The sequence below is a fragment of the Anabrus simplex genome, chromosome 7 (assembly GCF_040414725.1).
Source record: "Anabrus simplex isolate iqAnaSimp1 chromosome 7, ASM4041472v1, whole genome shotgun sequence".
NCBI classification, from domain to species: Eukaryota; Metazoa; Arthropoda; class Insecta; order Orthoptera; family Tettigoniidae; genus Anabrus; species Anabrus simplex.
In genome coordinates this window covers 247,191,679-247,212,753 of record NC_090271.1, presented here as the reverse complement: position 1 = coordinate 247,212,753, position 21,075 = coordinate 247,191,679, and the positions used below count along the sequence as shown (strand labels likewise).

Sequence of the window (21,075 nt, the reverse complement as noted above, 5' to 3'; positions counted from 1 at the left end):
TTATGACGCATATCAGCCACAGCTGCCGTAGACCTCGCATCTCAATAAGCTTACTGGATGATCAGTATTAGTCTGACGAGGCATGGTTGCATCTCAATGGTTACATCAAATACCAGAATTTGTGAATATGGGCCAAGGATAATGCGCATGAAATGCTGAGACTACTGTCCATGCACAGAAAATTGTCTGGATGATAATCACATCTTTCTTGCATTTCATGAAGATACAATGAGCAGTGACCAGCATAATTTGTCAAAATACGTTGTTGGCAGGGAAGTGCCATGGCTCACACTGCCAGGAACACTACAGCTTACTTGGAAGTGTGTTTTCCTGGACGAGTGATCTCTCAGCAGTTATAGCCAGCACCATCCCTGGATTTAACATCCTTAGACCTTTTCTTGTGGAGGACCTCAAAAATTCTGACCATGTTACTCATCCAAACAGTATTTTGGAATTGCATGTGAATGTTCAGAACTGTATAAATGCTATCTCACATCAGCTGCAAAATGCTTTCAAGACTGTGATTAAATGTATCAATTTGTGTGAAGCATAGAACAGCTGCCACTTTCAGCATTTACTGTTTTTCTTTAAATGTTCTCCATAAGATTGTATGACTTTTTGAACACCCTAAAATGTTGCATAAGTAACACACACAAATATATATTGGGAAAGAGAGAATATATTATTCTTAACATATTATTACAAACAATAATACTGTCGTTCAGCCACAAAGATAATATAAAATGATCACTTGTTTTGACTAGGGTTTCTGAAAAGCAGTTGAATGAAACACAGACACATTTGCAATGCCGAAACTGCCTAACATCCAGAAAGAAGTCCATCACTTGTCATAGTTCACCATCTTTCTCAGTCTAATGTATCCACACCTTCAAGTGTTATAGCCTCATTCAAGCACAATTGTGGTGTTTTCCAAGGATATGAAATGAGCTGTTTTAAAATGTCACACTGTTATAGTTCTGATTCACAAACATATACATTGTAGTTAGAAATAGAGACGTCAGTGGATCATCCACCTCGCTGATGTTTTCTTTGCAATTACCATATGCAGACTGAGGTTGCTACCATATAATTTTTTGGACAGTCCTGACTACTTCTGTTTCTCGGACAGTCTTTCAACATTGCTTTGTTGCATTATGATCTTGTGAGGAGGGTTTAATTGCAATTAATAACAGGGATGTTATATGTGAGTTGATCAAAACTTTTGAAACTTGGATGAATTCTCTCTCTGGCTGACTGATTTAAGTTTCATATATATCTTAGTTACCAGCTCCAAGAGAGGCCAAAAAGTGACAGACCCAGATCCCAGAAAAGATGGCAGTATGTTGAGGTTCACAATGCAAAGAATACAGACATCATTTTAACCTAATGGTGCCCAGGTTAATATACTGTATATATTATTTTTTATAAGACAAGAGTTGCTCACGAAAATGTCATTGGTTTTATATCCCATTAACTAAATATTTATGGTTTTTAGAGACACCAAGGAGCCAGAATTATGTCTCACAGGAGTTCTTTGTGCTCCAGTAAATCTACAGATACAAGGCTCACATATCTGAGCACTTTCAAATACCACTGGACTGAGCCCAGGATTGAACATGCCAAGCTGGGCTCAGAAAGGCAACGTTCTACAGCCTGAACTACTCAGCCTTGCTCAAGGAAGATCTAGAAGGAAGAGATAACAGGAATTTGATATCCTTTTATTTGCTTATGGTTTCCAGTGGTGGAATTTATTCCTAAAAAGTAACAGTATAAGTTGCTTTACGTCACACCGATGATGGTAACGATGGGATAGGAAAGGCCTAGGAATAGAAGGAAGCAGCCATGGCCTTAATTAAGGTACAGCCCCAGCATTTGCGTGGCGTGAAAATGGGGAAACCCCGTAAAACCATCTTCAGGGATGCCGACAGCAAGGTTCAAACCCACTATCTCCCGGATGCAAGCTCTCAGCTGCATGCCTCCAACTGCACGGCCAACTCGCTCGGTATATTCTAAACAGGGAAGTTATCTAAGCTGTCAGTAAAGGCAAAGGAGATGATTACCGCTTCAATGGGTTTAAAATCAAAACCACTGGCCTTTTCTGTAAATCAAGTCACACAGGTCTCGTAATTTATAGACTCTTCTTACCACCTGAAATTCTACGTAGGCCTATGCCAATAGTGCTTCATGAAGGAAATTTCTACCATAAGTTGAAGCAGATGCTATCAAAAGGCTCTGTGGAATATGGACCTACCCCTCCTGTACTGTTAAGGTGGATTTTTTTTTGATCCTTCAAATCTAGGTATTAGACAAATTTATTTATTAAATATGAAAGTGCTTGTTCATTAATGTAATTTTACTTGTCTTTCATAGATCACAAGCTTCATCCCTGCAAACATCTAATATACAACATAGATTGTACTGTCTGCTGAGAAAATAATCAAAATGAGAAAAGTAAAAAATAAAGTAATAAGTAAAAAGGCATATAAAACAATGTCATCAATGATTTGTGTCAACTACCTCCTTTAACTAGGAGTTATAATCAGGAATAAAAATTGCATAGGCTTATAAGGGACATATTAAGCAGGATGCACAGCACAATGCTTTTTGTGCTGGTTCAGAAGTGCCCAAGTGCTGTAGCAGTACTTTTCATAAACGTTCAGAAACCACATAAAGGAAAATATTTGCTTGAACCAGGATTCAAACCTTAGATCTTCAAAGGGTGTAACTTCTCAGACTGCATGCTTTACCTGCTCGGCTACAAACATTGCAGATATTAAAATGCTTTCAGAAAACTTTTTTTTTTTTTTTAATTACAGAAAGGATTTCTGAAAAATGTTAGAAGTACACTACCTTTTAAAGAGTTCAAATGCTCAACATAATCAGACTATCAATAACCTACAAGGGTTACTTGAATCACTATTACCTTTATATATGATTAAGGGAATTTGTTTCCATCTCATCTTTTTTGAGACCTGCATAATACGGACCTATCACCAACTCCTTTCCATAATTCCTAACAATTTACTCAAAGTACAGTAGCATTTTATTCATAGAAACTAGCTGGAAACATAAATACCAAACAAGATGCACAAACATACAATTCCTAACAAACCTCATCAGGCCTACCAAGTAGGCAACTGCTCTAATAAATAAATTTACATCATACCAATATTATATAGCACTGAAAAAAAAAAAAAAAAAAGTAATACAAGTATTTTCTATAATCTCCAATTTCAATACAGTATTGCAAGTGATAATATCATGGTGCACATAATTAACACCACTTTCTTTATATATGCCTTAAACAAAACAGTACTTCACAACCATAGAAAAATCATTCATAAGGTATATACTCAAGCAAAATCTTTGCAATTATTTTAGGAAGGGTAGGAAGTAAAATACTGGAATACTGCCATATTTTTGCAGTTCTAAATGTAAGCACAAAGATATGCAATCAACTTTGTAAATAGTAACTGCACTAACCTCAAACCCCACCATTTCTCCATACATCACTTTTATAGTAGTGCACACTCTTTCAACATCAATAAAAACACTGAAGCTGAACTAGTGAGTTTTTAACTGAATTTAGTAACACAATATTATTGAAGTTTGTTTGTAAAATTATTTTCCAAATTTCGAAATACAATTAATGACCAACTGATGTTCAACCAACATGCCAATAAGTATGTTTTTCTTCAAAGTTTCATGCTTAGGCCTATTATAGTTTTAAATCATAGTTGCACCTGCGAAAACCATTACAGTATGTGACGATACTCTCAGAGAAATACTGACCCACAGCACATGCATCATTAAGGAAAATTCTTTGGTATAACTCCCACAATACTGAACCTTCAATGACAGAACCTTACTGGCCAAAATGATAAGTTAAAATATTTCACAATGACTTTTTACGGGCATAATTATTTATTAACTACTGAAATAAGGAACTAGGCCTAGATCAATAACTTGGGTCAATCCCAACACCCTCAATCCATTTAGTGCCTAAAATAGGCTACATGACCTTAAAAGTAGTCATCCAAATGAAAACTGCAAAAACCAATATTAAACTCTTTTGCTTAAAAAAGTTACAGTCAGTCTCAATATTCATGGTTCAGTTGCAAAATAAATATAAATGAACTCAAAACTATTTCACGTAATGCCTGTTAAGGACTAACTTAAATACACGAACATAAAAGAAATTTACAGCTTGCTAGTTATGAATTTCAATATATTGTGACAGGACAATAGATAATACTTAAATTTCACATCACAGAAGGAAGGAATTACAATAGTGCTGCCTTAAACACTCTTGACCTTTCATACCAGTTTCACCACCATTTCTTGAAACAAGAATTTGGCAAAGGATTTATCAATCACCTGATTCAAAGTCAAATCCTCCACCAACATAAAATATTACCTACCATGGGAAGCTACCTTAGTATATTTATTTTATGGCCCAATTTCACTATACAGGATTTCAAGATACTTCATTTCCACAATGAATTAAATCTTGTTCAGTCTGGCTTAGCTGTTTGGGGGTAGCAGACAGACCTACTGTATGTTACCTCAGAACAGGACCTTTATAAGGAGCTGAATCACTCCAGAAATCTGGTGGACTGGGTATATGAAACAGTTTAGTAAAGGTTCTCTCTCTTGGTTCTTCATGCCTTCTTTCTTTGGATGGCAATTCTTTGTAGTAATGGCATGCACGATTACCAGTTCCAGGAGCATCTGAATCATATGGTGGAGCCAATATGTCCAGGAAAGCTGCAGCACCATTTACACTATGTATTTCATGCAGATTTCTATCCACAGGTGTAAGAACACAAGCTAAACTAGTTTCATTCAAATGAACTTCTGGTACTTTCTCAGCAAGTAGTGTGTTTTTGATGGAATATTCTTCTGTAGAGTCATTTTGTAATTCATTGGGCAACACATTGTAACTCTGAATTTTCACAGTGCCAGATAAAACCTTTAAAATACCATACATCTGTGGGTGATCATGGAGAGGAATTTTCGCCCCAGGTTTTAGAATAAAAATGCCTATAGTAAAATAACTGTCTTCATAGATTTCTATGTAAGTCACAGGTGGTTTCCTCCTATTTAAATGTCCAATACTGTGATAAGTTGCGTCTAATAAGCGGCTATCGAGCTGGACATCAGATGCTGTAATTCGGTCTGCTAAAGACTTCAACTTAGCAAAATTGTCATCAAATGCATGAGCTGCAACGAAGTTATGTTTGGAAAATGTTTGCACTGCTTGCCTCCACACATTCTCAATGACCGTCACCATTTTGGACTAAGATATGTTCCATAGGTTGTAGAACATTTGACATCCTGACATCGATCGAGGAAGAAAACATGGAATGCGCAACATCATGAAAGATCAATCTGGTGAAACGTATTTGAGTATTTATCGTATGTAAACCCCAACAGCGCCTTCTCTAGGAGGCGCTGACCCCGAGTCCAACCGTTGCCTATGAGATACACAAGGCCGGGAAATAGACTCGTCCTCGAGATACTTCCGGCAATTGCCGCTAGAATTCTCTTTACTATCCTGTCTCGCCCGCACATTGCAACACGTTCGAATACGAAAAACTATAATAAATTCATTAAAACTAGTAATTTCACAAGGCAGCAAACAGATACGAGATCAAAGATAGACCAAGAGCAATTGTTTGACTTATTTTCTACAACGTATTTCTTACAATATGCTTAAACGAAATAGGTAAGTAATTCACGAAAGAAGCAGAGAAATCTAATAGCGAGTTTGTCACTTCTTACCGATTACTTTAATTGTGCCTCAGAGTATCCGATAAGCGGATCGAGATTGCGGTCATAAATAACTTTGGGTTTAATAATCCTTTCACCAATTATCAGCGATCCAACCTTTTCCTCCGCCCATCTGATATTCAGTAATAGAATTTATTGCAGCCATTGGCCATATGTTACAATAAATAAGGAATAAATAACTAGTCGCATAATTCTTTCAAAGATTTCTTCTTCGGGCACTTATCGAGATGGTAACGATCACAAGTATTATCGCAGAGAGAGCATACACAGTTCACGGTAGGTGCATGAAACTTGGTTGTGCGGCAAACTTTATGGTAAAAACCATGTACCGCAAATCTAGTAACAAGATGACGTAACTTGTAGTTGGAAACTGACCATTCTCTGATGATCATAGCGTCAGTAGAGTAAAAGTCACTCCAAATCTCCGCTTTTTTTTTTTGATAATGCTCTTGCAGTAGTTCCTGATAAGGCGTCGTTGAAGGTAGTGACAGGCTGAATCTCAGGTCTTCCAAGGACATCGGTTCTCGACATAATTCATAGACCAGTCTGGATGGTGTCCACTCAGAAACACAAAGCACACTTTTCAGAAAAGTAGCCTTAAGCTTCTCGATATTTTTCAAATCTGATTTAGTGAGATGTTCCCATATTAAATGAAGTCCATATGAGATTATTGGTTTTACTTTCATTTGAAATAACGCTAGTGCAGTTTTCAGAGATAATTTTTGCAGTTGCTGAATATCATGAGTAGCAAGAATCGCTGCCGACAACCTCTCCTTAACACGGATAGTGAAAGTTGTTCCGTGAGTTTGAAACGTTATACCTAGATATTAAAATTTGTTTACTGTTTCCAGCTCTTCATCATCGTACGTGATGGTCTCGGATTCACTGCGTCTCCACCTCGTTTAAATGTCATCATTACTGTTTTCTTTTTGTTTATATTGAATTCGTTGATTCGAGGCCAAACTAGTAGCTTGTCGAAGGCTTCCTGAAGTGCATCTCTAGAAGCTGAAGCGAGGACCATATCATCAGCATAGATGTAGGATTGTACTCCATTCGTCTTAATTGCTTTCATCACATCATGGGTCGTAATGTTGAATAATATAGGACTCAAGGGATCCCCTTGTAATACCCCAATTGTCTGATCAATTCCTGTACATATGGATACAGAGTCGTTAATTTGAAGTCTGTTCTCTGCTAAAATGTTATTAATTATACGAACTAAAGGGTTGTTCTCACCCAATAAATTTGTTAATTTATCCATCAGTTTTACTCTGTTAATTGAGCCGAAAGCCTTAGTGTAGTCCACAAACACCGTAATCAACTTCCCTCTTTTAAACCGGAGAGCCTCGTGAATATCATTTTGTAAACACTGAATTGCATGAATAGTCGATCGACCTTTTCTGTAGCCAAATTGCTCCTCAAAATCAAATCAAATCAAAATCTCTTTATTTGCAAATGAGGTGCCTACCCTCGGTGGCAAATGGTACACTAAAATACATTATTGTCAAGCACTAAATATTAAATTAACAAGAGAACAAAATTTTCCTATAATACAATATTATACAATTTACGCTAACAATTTTTTCTATTAAACACACAGCTCATCCTTAGTAAATTTATATTGTTTACATAATTCTACTAATAATATCTCCTGTACTACTTACAAATATAGTCAACTGATATACTTTATGTGGAATTACTTCAAATGATACTGTACAACTGGTATAAGATTAAAATTTACATTGCATTTTTTACTTTTTTCTTTTTTCTTTACCCATTCTGGAACCTAAGTAGCATAACGACCTGCTGCGTCTTAACCAGAGCCCCTTTTGCCACCACTTTTCAGAGTTCCTGAAGGGCCTTCACAGCTACCGTAGCAGTCCCAGGGCCCTCGAAGTCTCCACTGTACTTCACCCCTACAGGCAGTCCCCTACTTTGGCTGTCCAAACTCCTTAGACTAGGGGATGGAATTAATTTATTCACACACATTTTTTATTTACATTAACCTGCACTGGTCGAATGCCCTCTAACATTTCATTTATTTTCTCTGTTGCTGTTTATTCTCTTCTTGAATATCTGTACAGATTTTGGAAAAGGATCAAACACTACCCCTGGTAAACTGTTCCACTCCTTTACACCCTTCCCAATAAATGAAAATTTACCCCAATCGCTTCTACTAAAATTTCTTCTAATTTTACATTTGTGGTCAGTCCTGCCGATATAATTATTTTCCAATTGAAGCCTCTCACGGATATCTCCCCATGCTGCTTCTCCTGTATAGGCTCTATATAATCATATAAGTCTAGTTTTCTCCCTTCTCTTACTTAAAGTTTCCCACCCTAGTTCCTTTAACATTTCTGATACACTACTCTTTCTCCTGAAATCCCCTGTTACAAACCTTGCTGCTTTCCTCTGCACACTGTCTATTTCTTTTATTAGGTATTCTTGGTGAGGATCCCAAACACTGTTTGCATATTCCAATAATGGACGAACTATACTTAGGTAACTGTTCTCTTTTAATTCTTTGTTGCATCCTTTAAGTAGCCTCATTATGACATGTAATGATCTGTATGCTTTCCCAACAATGTCATCCACATGACCCTTCCAGTGCAAATTACTTTCAAATTTTACACCTAAGTATTTGCACTTGCCATCTTTTGGGATAACTACCCCATCCAAAGTATATTCAAATTCAGTTTTAATTCCTGTTTGTAAATGTTGTAACAGTTGATTTGCCTCCATTAACCTTCATATTATTCTCTTCAACCCATTGTTGGATACTCTCAAGGTCCCTTTGTAATTCTGAACAATCCTCAATGGTATTTATTTCCCTATAAACAATTATGTCATCTGCATACAACCTTATTTTTGATGTTATATTATTCCCTAAATCATTTACGTATATTAAGAAATGTAACGGACCGATTATACTACCCTGTGCAATTCCCTTCCAAACTTTCTCTTCCTGCGATACGTTATTTCCTACTTTGACTTTCTGAACCCTTGAATTTAGAAATGTTTTCACCCAACGTGTAACCCTTACGTCCAGGCCTATTCCCTCCAATTTCTTTAATAATATTCCATGTTCCACTCTATCGAAGGCTTTGGAAAGATCTATGGCTATGCAATCTAACTGGCCTCCTGAATCCAATTGATCAGATATGTCCTGCTGAAATCCCACCAGTTGTGCCTCACAAGAAAATTTCTTTCTAAATCCATACTGGCTCCTCATAAACCAATTTTTATCATCACATATCCCTCTGATGTACTTTGATATTAAACTCTCCAGTATTTTACAAACTATACTGGTCAGGCTGATTGGTCTGTAGTTTTCTGGTTTCCTTTTATCACCCTTTCCTTTATAAATTGGTATTATTATAGATTCCTTCCATTCCTTTGGTATTACACTATTATTTATGACATAGTCAAAGAGAAATTTTAAATAAGGCACTATGTACCACCCCATTGTCTTTAACACCTCCCCAGTAATTTGATCACTTCCTGCTGCTTTTCCTTGCTGAAGCAGTTGGATTTCTCTGAAAATATCTTCATTTGTGAATGAGAAGCTTCTTGTTTCCCTCTGTGTCTCTCCTTCTGTATCTTCTGCTTCGGTTTCCAACTCCTGACAATCATCTACTGAATATCTGAATTCCTTACTAAAGAGGTTTGCTTTCTCAGTATCTGTTAAATAGTGTTCACCCCCTTCTCCCACCATTGTAGGAATTTGGATTCCTTTTCCTTTTTGATTCCTGATATATGAATACAGCATTTTCCATTTCCCTTTGTGGTCATTACGCTCTTGAAGAATGCCATTCGTATAATTCTCTTTTGCTTCCTTTTTCACTCTATTCAGTTCCCTCATTAGCTGTTATCTAGTTTCTCTACTCTCCCTACCTTCCTTGATTTTCCTGTTTACTATTCTACATTTTCTTTTTAATTTTCTTATTTCCCTTGTATAATAAACAGGGTCTGAGGACATTTTACCCTTCTTAACAGGTACAAATCTCTTCTCTCCTTCCCAAATGATTCCTTTGAATTTAGCCCAAAGTGTATCCACATTACTCCCTTCACTTATCCAACAACTGAATTGTGATTTAAGGCAAGTCCTAAATTCATCAACTTTAGTTTTTCTGTACAATTTCTTGTCTTGTGTGACCCTCTTATTAAGCCTTTTTGGTACCAGTCCTACATCCATTATTACAGCCTTATGGTCACCTATTCCTTCAATTACCTCAGTTTTATCAACAATTTCCCATGGTTTAATCAAGAATACATCTAGTAAGTTATTGAGACGAGTTGGTTCTTGAACTACTTGTGTAAATCCTCCCTCCCAGATTAACTTATTTGCCAGTTTCTGTTCATGGGCTTCACTTGTAGCTCCATTCCATTCAACTTCAGGCAAGTTTAGATCTCCCCCAATTATTACCACATCATTATTATTGTTTTTATGAGTATAATCTATTATTTTCTCAAATATTTCCACGTCCCTTTCCTCTCTTCCTGGCCTGTATGTTCCTATAATTCCCACCTCCATCATATTATCACAAATTAATTTTATCCCTAATATTTTATCCCTTTCATCGGTAAACCATTCATGTGAACAATAAGTTTCCTTCACCAGAATAAACACCCCCCTCCCTTTTTATCTCCTCGGTCTCTACGATAGACTGTGTACCCTTCTGGAAATACTTCTCTGTTACCCACCCCTTCTCTCAACCACGATTCCACTCCTATCACCACATCAGTCTCATAAGATTCCATCAATGTACCGAATTTTAATTGTTTATTTACTACACTCTGACAGTTTACCAAGAGCAATCTCAGACCCCCTTCCTCCCTAAGACTTGACTGTTGCAATTGGTTAACTTGAAATTCCCTGCCTTCCTGAGTTTCATTTTCTAGTTGGCTGAGCCAGCTTGAAGTACGGCTGGCTCTTTCTACTAGTTTTCCTGGTCAGCATTATAACTCAAGGGAGTTGCCTTTTTTACAGTACTTATCTTAAGATTAATAAAATCTAGAACAATATTTGCTATCTTTCGTTTACCAGAATTGTTTATATGAAGGCCATGCTTTGTGTAACAGTGTCTCTCGAAACTGCTGCTATCAATTACCTGTGTATTACGAAAATGTTTACAAATTTTAACCATATCTGTATTAACTTCGTCCACTTCAATGTTCACACACGGGAGTCTAATCAAATCATGCCTGTGGGGCACGTTCACTACAAAGATGTTAGTGTGAGTCAGCTTACGTAGTGTACATTTAAGTTCAGAAATGACATTCTTAGCGTCGTTGTGAGCTACGTCGTTCGTCCCGCCGATGATCACTACTGCATCACGACTTCCGAGATTTCTTGCCGCCTGCTCCTTGTTTTCCAATACCTTCGTCATTGGGGCCCCTGGATAGATGACAGCCGATGCTGCAATATCTTTATTTTTCATTTTCTCCGCAATTCCCCTCGACTGGCTATCACCAAATATGAGAATGTTCGACACTTTCGCCGGTGCACTTTGTGGGATTTTAGGCCTAACTTCGCCGCTTCTCGTAACGGGTCTTGCGCTATACGTCTGACTGCTTCCCGTGCGGATACCTTGCGTATCGCTTACTTCCCTCAGGGCTGAAAATCTATGTTTAGTGTCAATTACAAAGTTTTCCTTATTTAACTGTACTTTTTTCCTCCTAGAATCTGAAGCAACTTGACACCACGGGCTAGAATTCACGGAGCCACCCGTGTTCTGAGTGTTTACTGGTACCGGTACTTTCGATTCCAGTAAACGTACCTTCTCCTTTAAAATCTCATTCTCCGCTTTTAATGCTTGTAAATCCTGTTGCAATAAAGAGAGAATTACAAGTACATTATCATTACCTCCATCCTCCAAGGAATGAGACGCCAGCGATTCGTTGACCGTTGTAGACCTAGGTTTGTTACCGCTATTCAAATTGCTCTCGCCACAGCTAACACAGGTCCAAGTATCTTCATTTTTAGCAAAACCAGCACTACATATACACTCAAAATGGTACCAAATTAAACACTTTTCACACTGGATACCATTCTTCACTCGCTTCTTGTTTACACCACACTTATTCCCGATTATTTCGCAAGAGAACCGGGAGCTATCTTCACTTACATCCTTCGCTGACGCCATATTGGACAGCAAGAAAACTTTCTACTAGAGATTTTAGCCTTCCTGTCATAAGTTTGGTTAACAGTTTCAAAAGAGTACATTCCAAGGCGATACCCCTGTAAGTATCAGGATCACAAGGATCTCCCTTTGCACAAGAGCTTTAGAGTAGAGGTTCTCCAATGATCCGGAATGCAACCCTGTCGAAGGCATTCATTGAACAGAAGTGTCCACGATTCCAGAAGAACAGGAGCCGCACTCTTTATGTGTTCATTGTAAATGTTATCTGGCCCGCAGGCTTTCTTCATATTCAGCTTGTCGATTATATCTTTTACTTCGTCTTGTGTGAACAGGAGTGAGTTATCAAATTCCAATATCTTGTCAAATCTCTTAGCAGGTCTTCTATCGTTAGGTCGAAGGACCTTGGAGAAGTGCTCAACCCAGATTTCCATCGGAATGTCTCGAGGGAATTTCGGTATTCTTGGTCTGAGTACACTGTATGGTTGACTTTTAGCGTTTTCAATTTGTTCCTTACCTATTTTCTCATAGTACTCTGTCTTTTTGAGTTTAATGAGATTCTTATATTCCTTTCGTCTCTCAGCATAATCACGAAGAGTAACATCTGTTGGGGAATATCTAACAACATGAAGATAGTGTAAGACCTCCTGTCGAGTTCTATAGCAGGTAGTATCGAACCATGGCTTTGCCTTCCTGTCAGCTTTAACTTTAACATCTGATATTTTGACATTCGTATTGATGCCGCTGTTTGGTGAGCGATGTTATGCACGTTACGCAAATATGTAGCGTCGTTTCACCGTATTTCTCTTTTTTCTTCCCGTAAAATTAAATTTGTGTTCGCCTCTATGGTGTAGTGGTTAGTGTGATTAGCTGGCACCCCCCGGAGGTCCGGGTACGATTCCCGGCCCTGCCACGAAATTTGAAAAGTGGTACGAGGGCTGGAACGGGGTCCACTCAGCCTCGGGAGGTCAACTGAGTAGAGGTGGGTTCGATTTCCACCTCAGCCATCCTCGAAGTGGTTTTCCGTGGTTTCTCACTTCCAGGCAAATGCCAGGATAGTACCTAACTTAAGGCCACAGCCGTTTCCTTCCCTCTTCCCTGCCTTTCCTTTCCAATCTTCCCATCCCTCCACAAGGCCCCTGTTCAGGATAGCAGGTGAGGCTGCCTGGGCGAGATACTGGTCATCCTCCCCAGCTGTATCCCCCGACCAAAAGTCTGGTGCTCCAGGACACTACACTTGAGGCGGTAGAGGTGGGATCCCTCGCTGAGTCCGAGGGAAAAACCGACCCTGGAGGGTAAACTGATGAAGAAAGAAGAAAATTAAATTCGTTCTAACAAGAATAAAGCTCCTAAATGACCAATTTTAGCATGCTTTTCAATTTGGTTTGCTTTTTGGTCAAGTTCAGATACCGTAAAACTTTTTTTCTGATTTCATTACCCGTATCCTACTTCTCAATATACAGATTATTTTCTGTAACCTGGTATTTAATTTTCTCATCCGTAAATTTTTAAGATTTAACAGAGATATCGTAGACTTCCCTTGATATAGAAACGAGACTTATACTCCTTTTTCGTTTGTGGCTGACGTATAAAGATATGGTACGTTCATCGTTACCTGAATCGAAACTTTTACTAAATTTTGATGACAACACATCATTTTTGGGAGCTGGACGCTTCCTGCGTTTGACATTTTCCTGTTTGTGAACAGGATACACAATGAAAACAGAAGGAAATTTAATTGATGTGCTTACACTGAAATCTGTTTTATGAGAAGAATTGCTAGGTACCTAAAGAGATCCTACTATATCACCTTGCGTATAAATAGTTTGCTTTAATTTCTCCCTTAAACCGCACTCGGAAGGGAAACTATGGAACCAGTGGCGGTTTCTGGTATAGCGCAATGGAGCAATGAACCTCCAGTTTATATCAAATTTTATTCAAATACTTAATATTCATAACTCCCTTGTCAATCTCGAAGCTCTTGCTTAGCCCATCTATCCGTAATATACTCATACTGGCTTTCAATTCGTGTGAACTGCGCTCGTTCCGTGGCTGGATACTTGTCTGGAATGAACCCCCTTCGAAGGCGCTCTCTCCGTCCGTACCTGGGCGAAGGGAGTGGCGAGGTGCGGGGGGGACACCGGCCGGCACGTAGACTAGACCAGGATATCGCAGAAACAGATATCCTTGTTTTACGCATGCGCAATATGCCACTCTTTCTAGTCGTGTTGTCGGGGGTGTTGGGGCAAGGTAGACTGACCTTGTGTTGGGGTATGTGCCTGCCATCTGTTGCCCTTACAGGAATTCAACTACGTAACAGAAAATGGTGCACATAATTAGCGCTAGTATTTAAGAGCATCATTCTGCCAGCAGTCACATAACTGCCAAATTCCAATTGATGTATTTTCCCAAATGTTGCCTCCTTTGGAATAATTACTTTTTGGAGAGAAAATTAACTTAAAAATCACCGAGGCAAAGAGTAGCGGGAATGTAATACCAAAGAAAACGCTAATTGTCTAGCCACAGGAGTTCTTAAAATTAAGTTACCACCATTGCGAACATGCATCCCTAAAGTTTACTCTGTTTTTCAAGTGTGATGCTAGTGTTTACAACAGTTTGTAATAGTTATCAGAATTCGTAATATTATTGTACGCTGTGCAAGCGTGTGAGTGCTTTTCTGCACTGTTGTGCCGTTCAGAAACGTAATTTTTAGGACATAAAGAAGTTACAATATTTTGTCCGTGTGTGTATTTTTGTGCACTGTAGTTGCGTCCATAATTTTTGTTCCCGGCAAAGGTAAGGAGCTACATAATAAGTTTGAAGAGTGATACAATACTTAAGAAGACAACCTTTACTTTCTCTCTCTCTCTCTCTCTCTCTCTCTCTCTTGAGCGTAAACTTAAGATTAAGATTAAGGATGCCGGACGCCCAATGCCTGATTTGATATAACGAGGCATCCTAAAAGTAAAAGTAATGAAATCGTGCGTAAATTCAGATTGGATTTATACCGTATAAAATAATCGAGTGGATCTGTGGGTGCGAAATGTTGATTTGTTTTCCTTTTTTATGATTCATGAGTGATGAAAGCAAAATGACTTGGACCAAAGTCGAAGTGGTAGATATAGGATATCTGCCCATTAAATAATAATAAAGAAACACAGAAGTTCTAAATCTCATATGCTTGCCCAGTTACAATTCTATCTCCTGGGAAGACACGATAACCGTCAGTAATTTGACTGTGCTTACAGGCAGTTTGTGGAAAGAGACAACGACCAAGTACGGAAAATTCGTTATGTGCTGTGTAAAGTATGTGGCGCGTTTGAGATGGCACTGCGTGGGCATGACGAAACAAGTGAATCATCGAATCCTGGCATATTTCGAGGCCCCGTCAATTTTAATACTGAAACTGACGTTGCATTAAGGGACCATCTGTCCAAAGCTACTGTTTTCAAAGGCACCTCGAAAGACATTCAGAATGATTTGCTTTCGTGCATGTATGAAATCTGTCGTGAGAAAAAAAATTACCACAGCGCACTTCATTTCGGTAATCGCAGATGAAACCACCGATATATCAACTACAGCACAATTTTTTATCATTCTTCCCAACAGTAAGCCAGTTGAAATATTCTGGGGTTTCCTCTACCCTCTAGTCATGATGCTAAGACAATAGCAGAGTGTTTAAAATTTTCTTTGAGCGAAGTTGTGGATAATAGAGATAAGTTGATTTCACAAGGTTACGATGGAGCAAATGTAATGAGTGGTCACCATTCAGGGTGCAAGTTCTAATCAGGGAAGATTTTAGGCATGCACATTATGTGCACCGTTATGCCCATTCTCTGAACTTAGTCATGGCACAGGTGACAGGGGGGAGAGGAGATATTGAGGGGGGGAGGATATCTCCTTCTGTTGAACCCCCAGTGACGAAAGTCACGCGCCGCCACTGTATGGAACGTCAATTTTCATGCTTTTTTAGTGTCATCCGAAATACAGAGAGGTACGCAACAGTGCACCTTCTTCTCAACCTCACAGACACTCACCGACAGAAACAATATTCACAATAAATTGCACAAAATCAACTCAGCATCACAATTACTCCGCATATCACAATGTTAAAAGTCCGCCAAGAACAGAACGGAAACCTGACATCTAGCGGCCAAACCGTGAACACGGTCGGGCCGCTTTTTCAGCGACAAATTAATAGCTATGTCCCGGCCTTGTATGTCTCGTAGGCAACGGTCCAACAAAAGAATGAAATCAGGAGTGCAAACATTGAAGAGCTAACTGGTGGTGGTCAACATTGTTTTAACAGGAAGTACAACATACACTATAGTGTTCATTTATATCTCGGGCCAGATATATTCATAGCAGGCAAGGAAATTAGTACAGCCCTCAGAACCGGCCAGTGCCAGATTACAATCTCTCTTTCATTGGTCAGATTCACCTGGAAGCATAACAAATGGACACATTAAGACGAGTGAGGGGAGATGGAGAAAGCAAATGACGGGAGATCTACGAACCTAATGAAACTAATCATTACTCATGCCGCCCAATACCTGCAATGTTACGTGCAGTTCCTGCAAAGTGTCGCTCAAGGAGAACGAAAAGTATGTACAGTGTGACGGGAAGTATGGGGAAACGTTCCATGTAAAGTGTGCGCGTGTTTAAAATACTGTTCTTAAGGCAATGCTGGCAAATCCAGGGGACATTTTGTGACATTTTAAACAATGCAATCATAACCCTACTTCTGCTAAAAGCTCTCCATACCCTTTTCAGCAGAATCAAGTCAAAGCGGACAATCCAAGCCTATAAGAAGCTGTGAACAACAAGCAGCAAATCCTGAAAGATGTCTGCAGCTCACTAGAGTTTCAGTCCAGAAAATTTGATGAACCGCTACAGCAAAAGAGTGAACTTAAATGTGCATAGACCATTTAACCAGCGAAGTGAACAATAGCAAGGCTGAAAATAGGGCTTTCAAAGAACAAAATAATCATTTGAAAGAGCAAATCAATGATTTTGAGCAGTAGGTATTCTAAGAATTATAATTTAGAAATCGCCGGCATGCCAGTCTCTAAGGATGAGAATGTGTATGGCATAGTAACTCAAGTTGCAGGTGCAGTTGGATTGGAAATTCAACCTGACCGGGACATTGAATATTGCCACCGACTCTCAGTGGTTACAGATAAGGACGGAAGAAAGGAGAGTCCCCTCATAATTGCGAAATTCTATTCACGTAAAAAAGCATGATCATGGACAAAAAAAGAAAGCATGGATATCTTCCCTGTGGAAATATTAAAGCCAGTGGAAACACAACTGTATATTTAAACGAACGTTTAACAAAACAGAACCAAAATCTGTATTAGCTAGCCAGAAATACGAAACACTTCACGAACTACAAATTCGCTTGGACTAAAAACGGGAAGATCTTCATGAGGAAAAATGAGGACAGCCCCATACTGCAAATAAAGACTGCAGCTGACCTACAGCAGCTCCTATGTAGCAGAGAGACTGAGGACTCAAGTTAGGGTATGTATACCTGAGCAAAGTGATACATAAATATACTTACGTTGAAGTTCTCTCACGATGTGTGCACCGAGTAGTTACAAATAGATATACTAAATAACAGATTATGGATATGAAACCAGATCATGAGTTAGGACTTAACCTACAAGGTGATATCACTGTAGGAATAAGCCTAAGACTTGAATAATATCGATTATTTTCAACTGTGTTGTGTGTGTAGAATTTCATTGGATTGAGTGTTTTTGTTTTGTTGTAGTTGTAGTAGTAGTAGTAGTACTAGTAGTAGTAGTAGTCGTAGTAGTAGTAGTAGTAGTAGTAGTAGTTGTTGTTGTTGTTCGCAAGATTTCTTCCATGGGTGTGTGTTAAAACAAATGTGTTCGATTATTGAGGAATTGTACCCGTCTTCTATCGTTTTTGAAGTGCATTCCCAAAATTTGGCGGCCGGGATAGGACATCAGACAGTTATATAATCATAGAAACAGTTTCATAAGTAGTATCTCTTTTTTTTATACACTGACTGACAGAGCAAATGCAACACCAAGAAGGAGTGGTTCGAAAGGGATGAAAGTTGGGGGAAGAACAGAGACGGCACGGACGAATAATTGATGTTTATTTCAAACCGATATGCAGGTTACACAATGCGCACGGCATCGACTCAGTAGGATGTAGGACCACCGCGAGCGGCGATGCACGCAGAAACACGTCGAGGTACAGAGTCAATAAGAGTGCAGATGGTGTCCTGAGGGATGGTTCTCCATTCTCTGTCAACCATTTGCCACAGTTGGTCGTCCATACGAGGCTGGGGCAGAGTTTGCAAACGGCGTCCAATGAGATCCCACACGTGTTCGATTGGTGAGAGACCCGGAGAGTACGCTGGCCACGGAAGCATCTGTACACCTCGTAGAGCCTGTAGGGAGATGTGAGCAGAGTGTGGGCGGGCATTATCCTGCTGAAACAGAGCATTGGGCAGCCCCTGAAGGTACGGGAGTGCCACCGGCCGCAGCACATGCTGCACGTAGCGGTGGGCATTTAACGTGCCTTGAATACGCACTAGAGGTGACGTGGAATCATACGCAATAGCGCCCCAAACCATGATGCCGCGTTGTCTAGCGGTAGGGCGCTCCACATTTACTGCCGGATTTGACCTTTCTCCACGCCGACGCCACACTCGTCTGCGGTGACTATCACTGACAGAACAGAAGCGTGACTCATCGGAGAACACGACGTTCCGCCATTCCCTCATCCAAGTCGCTCTATGCTGTGGAGTCAATGGTAGTCTTCTGAGCGGACGCCGGGAGTGCCGGCCTCCTTCAACCAATCGACGGGAAATTGTTCTGGTCGATATTGGAACAGCCAGGGTGTCTTGCACATGCTGAAGAATGGCGGTTGACGTGGCGTGCGGGGCTGCCACCGCTTGGCGGCGGATGCGCCGATCCTCGCGTGCTGACGTCACTCGGGCTGCGCCTGGACCCCTCGCACGTGCCACATGTCCCTGCGCCAACCATCTTCGCCACAGGCTCTGCACCGTGGACACATCCCTATGGGTATCGGCTGCGATTTGACGAAGCGACCAAGCTGCCCTTCTCAGCCCGATCACCATACCCCTCGTAAAGTCGTCTGTCTGCTGGAAATGCCTCCGTTGACGGCGGCCTGGCATTCTTAGCTATACACGTGTCCTGTGGCACACGACAACACGTTCTACAATGACTGTCGGCTGAGAAATCACGGTACGAAGTGGGCCATTCGCCAACGCCGTGTCCCATTTATCGTTCGCTACGTGCGCAGCACAGCGGCGCATTGCACATCATGAGCATACCTCAGTGACGTCAGTCTACCCTGCAATTGGCATAAAGTTCTGACCACTCCTTCTTGGTGTTGCATTTGCTCTGTCAGTCAGTGTAAGTTGCTTTACGTCGCACTTACACAGATAGGTCTTACGGCGACGATGGGAGAGGAAGGGGCTAGGAGTGGGACGGAAGCGTCCGTGGCCTTAATTAAGGTACAGCCCCAGCATTTGCCTGCTGTGAAAATGGGAAACTACGGAAAACCATCTTCAGGGCTGCCGACAGTGGGGTTCGAACACACTATCTCCCGAATACTGGATACTGGTCGCACTTAAGCGATTGCAGCTATCGAGCTCGGTAGGTAGTATCTCAAACATGGAAGTGAATATAGTAGCGACAAATAAATCAAGAGCGGTATTACGACGATCAATAACCAAGATCTACAATGAGCTCGACGCGTTACTACAGATGCCGGAGAAAGGTACGGAAAGTATCAGTGCACATGTGGATCTATTAGAAACGAAATATCATGAATAAACGGGTATGAAAACTCTTATCTTCACTAATATGATTGAGAACGCGGAGGTTAGGTATGACGAGTTAGACAACAGTCTGGCTAAGGAGGATAAGTTCAAATCTTATAAGGTTAAGACTGTTGTTACCAAATTATTAAATGAAGAGTGGCGGTGGGCTCTCAGGAGCACATGAGCACAACAACACCCAGTTTCAATATATCTTAACGCATTCATGGATAATTTAAAATTTTCCCTTTCTTTCGACCTGATTTCGACAATAGATCGAAAGCATTAGATTTATATCGAAGCTCCGTTACACCGACAGTTGTTCGTTTTGACTGACAGTGCACGAGCAATATGGATAATGCGCTATTGTGCTGAAGATTATACGCATGCGCAAATCAGATGAAGTAATGGTTTATGCACTGATAATCCCATTAGCGAGGAGCACGGTGAGGTACGTGCCTTTCCGTCTCTAGGGCCATCCTCAAACCAGTGGCAGTATTACAGTTGACGACAAGGTTCCGACACCTCCCCTATTGCGGTTAGCTACAGCTTCCCAGGAGCTACTACTGTATTGCATTATATTACCGACAGAATTCGGTAGTAATTCGGATTAGTGATTTTCTACCTCGTTGTGAACAGGTTTTCTTAATTGCGGGAAGAAGTTTGCTTTACCTTGCGACAGGAAAATCTCTTGAAGTGAAATTTATTTGAGTGTTGTGTTTTGCTTCTCGGTTTGTATGGTTTGTAACCATGGTATTCTGTGTGTAAGAGGAAATTAATTCAGTTCATGTAATTTTAACCAGTGAAATATTCACCTATCAGGATATGTTACAAATTAAAAGGCTTGGACCGGACAGACCAGATTTGATTATCGGAAATGTTACAAAAACTGACAAACGCGAGTATAGGCATAAGTTTACGAGAGAAGTGTACGAAACACGGAAGTGGCTCTGTGGATGTAGATCTAGGAATGCGCCTCTTTGTTTGCCCCGTGTATTGTTCAACAAAGAAAGAAATGCATGGAATTCAGCTGGGTGCACAGACCTTACACATTTGAGTACAAAAAATAAATAAGCATGAAAATTCTCATGCACACAAAAACGCAAGTATTGAATTCTCTAAGCTAGTGTTGTCTATAATTTCCAAGACGAGAATAATTAACATGTGATACAGTAGAACCCTGATTAACCGAGATAATGTGGAGAATATTGGGGTCAATTCGTAAACAATTATTTGAAAAAATTGACCGGTAAGTGCGGTACATATTATTTCTACGCTTCTCTTCATACCCATGTGAACTTCGTGCTATTTAAAAAA

At 39.9% G+C, this 21,075-nt stretch overlaps 1 protein-coding gene across 1 annotated transcript; it reads right to left on the bottom strand.

Annotated features, from left to right (window-relative positions):
* Positions 1 to 661: 661 nt before the first annotated feature.
* LOC136877533 (2-aminoethanethiol dioxygenase) lies at positions 662 to 5,434 on the bottom strand. Its single transcript, XM_067151655.2, has one exon. It carries the CDS (start codon positions 5,291 to 5,293, stop codon positions 4,562 to 4,564), a length of 732 nt encoding a protein of 243 aa, XP_067007756.1. The 5' UTR covers positions 5,294 to 5,434; the 3' UTR covers positions 662 to 4,561.
* Between the last annotated feature and the right edge of the window lie 15,641 nt (positions 5,435 to 21,075).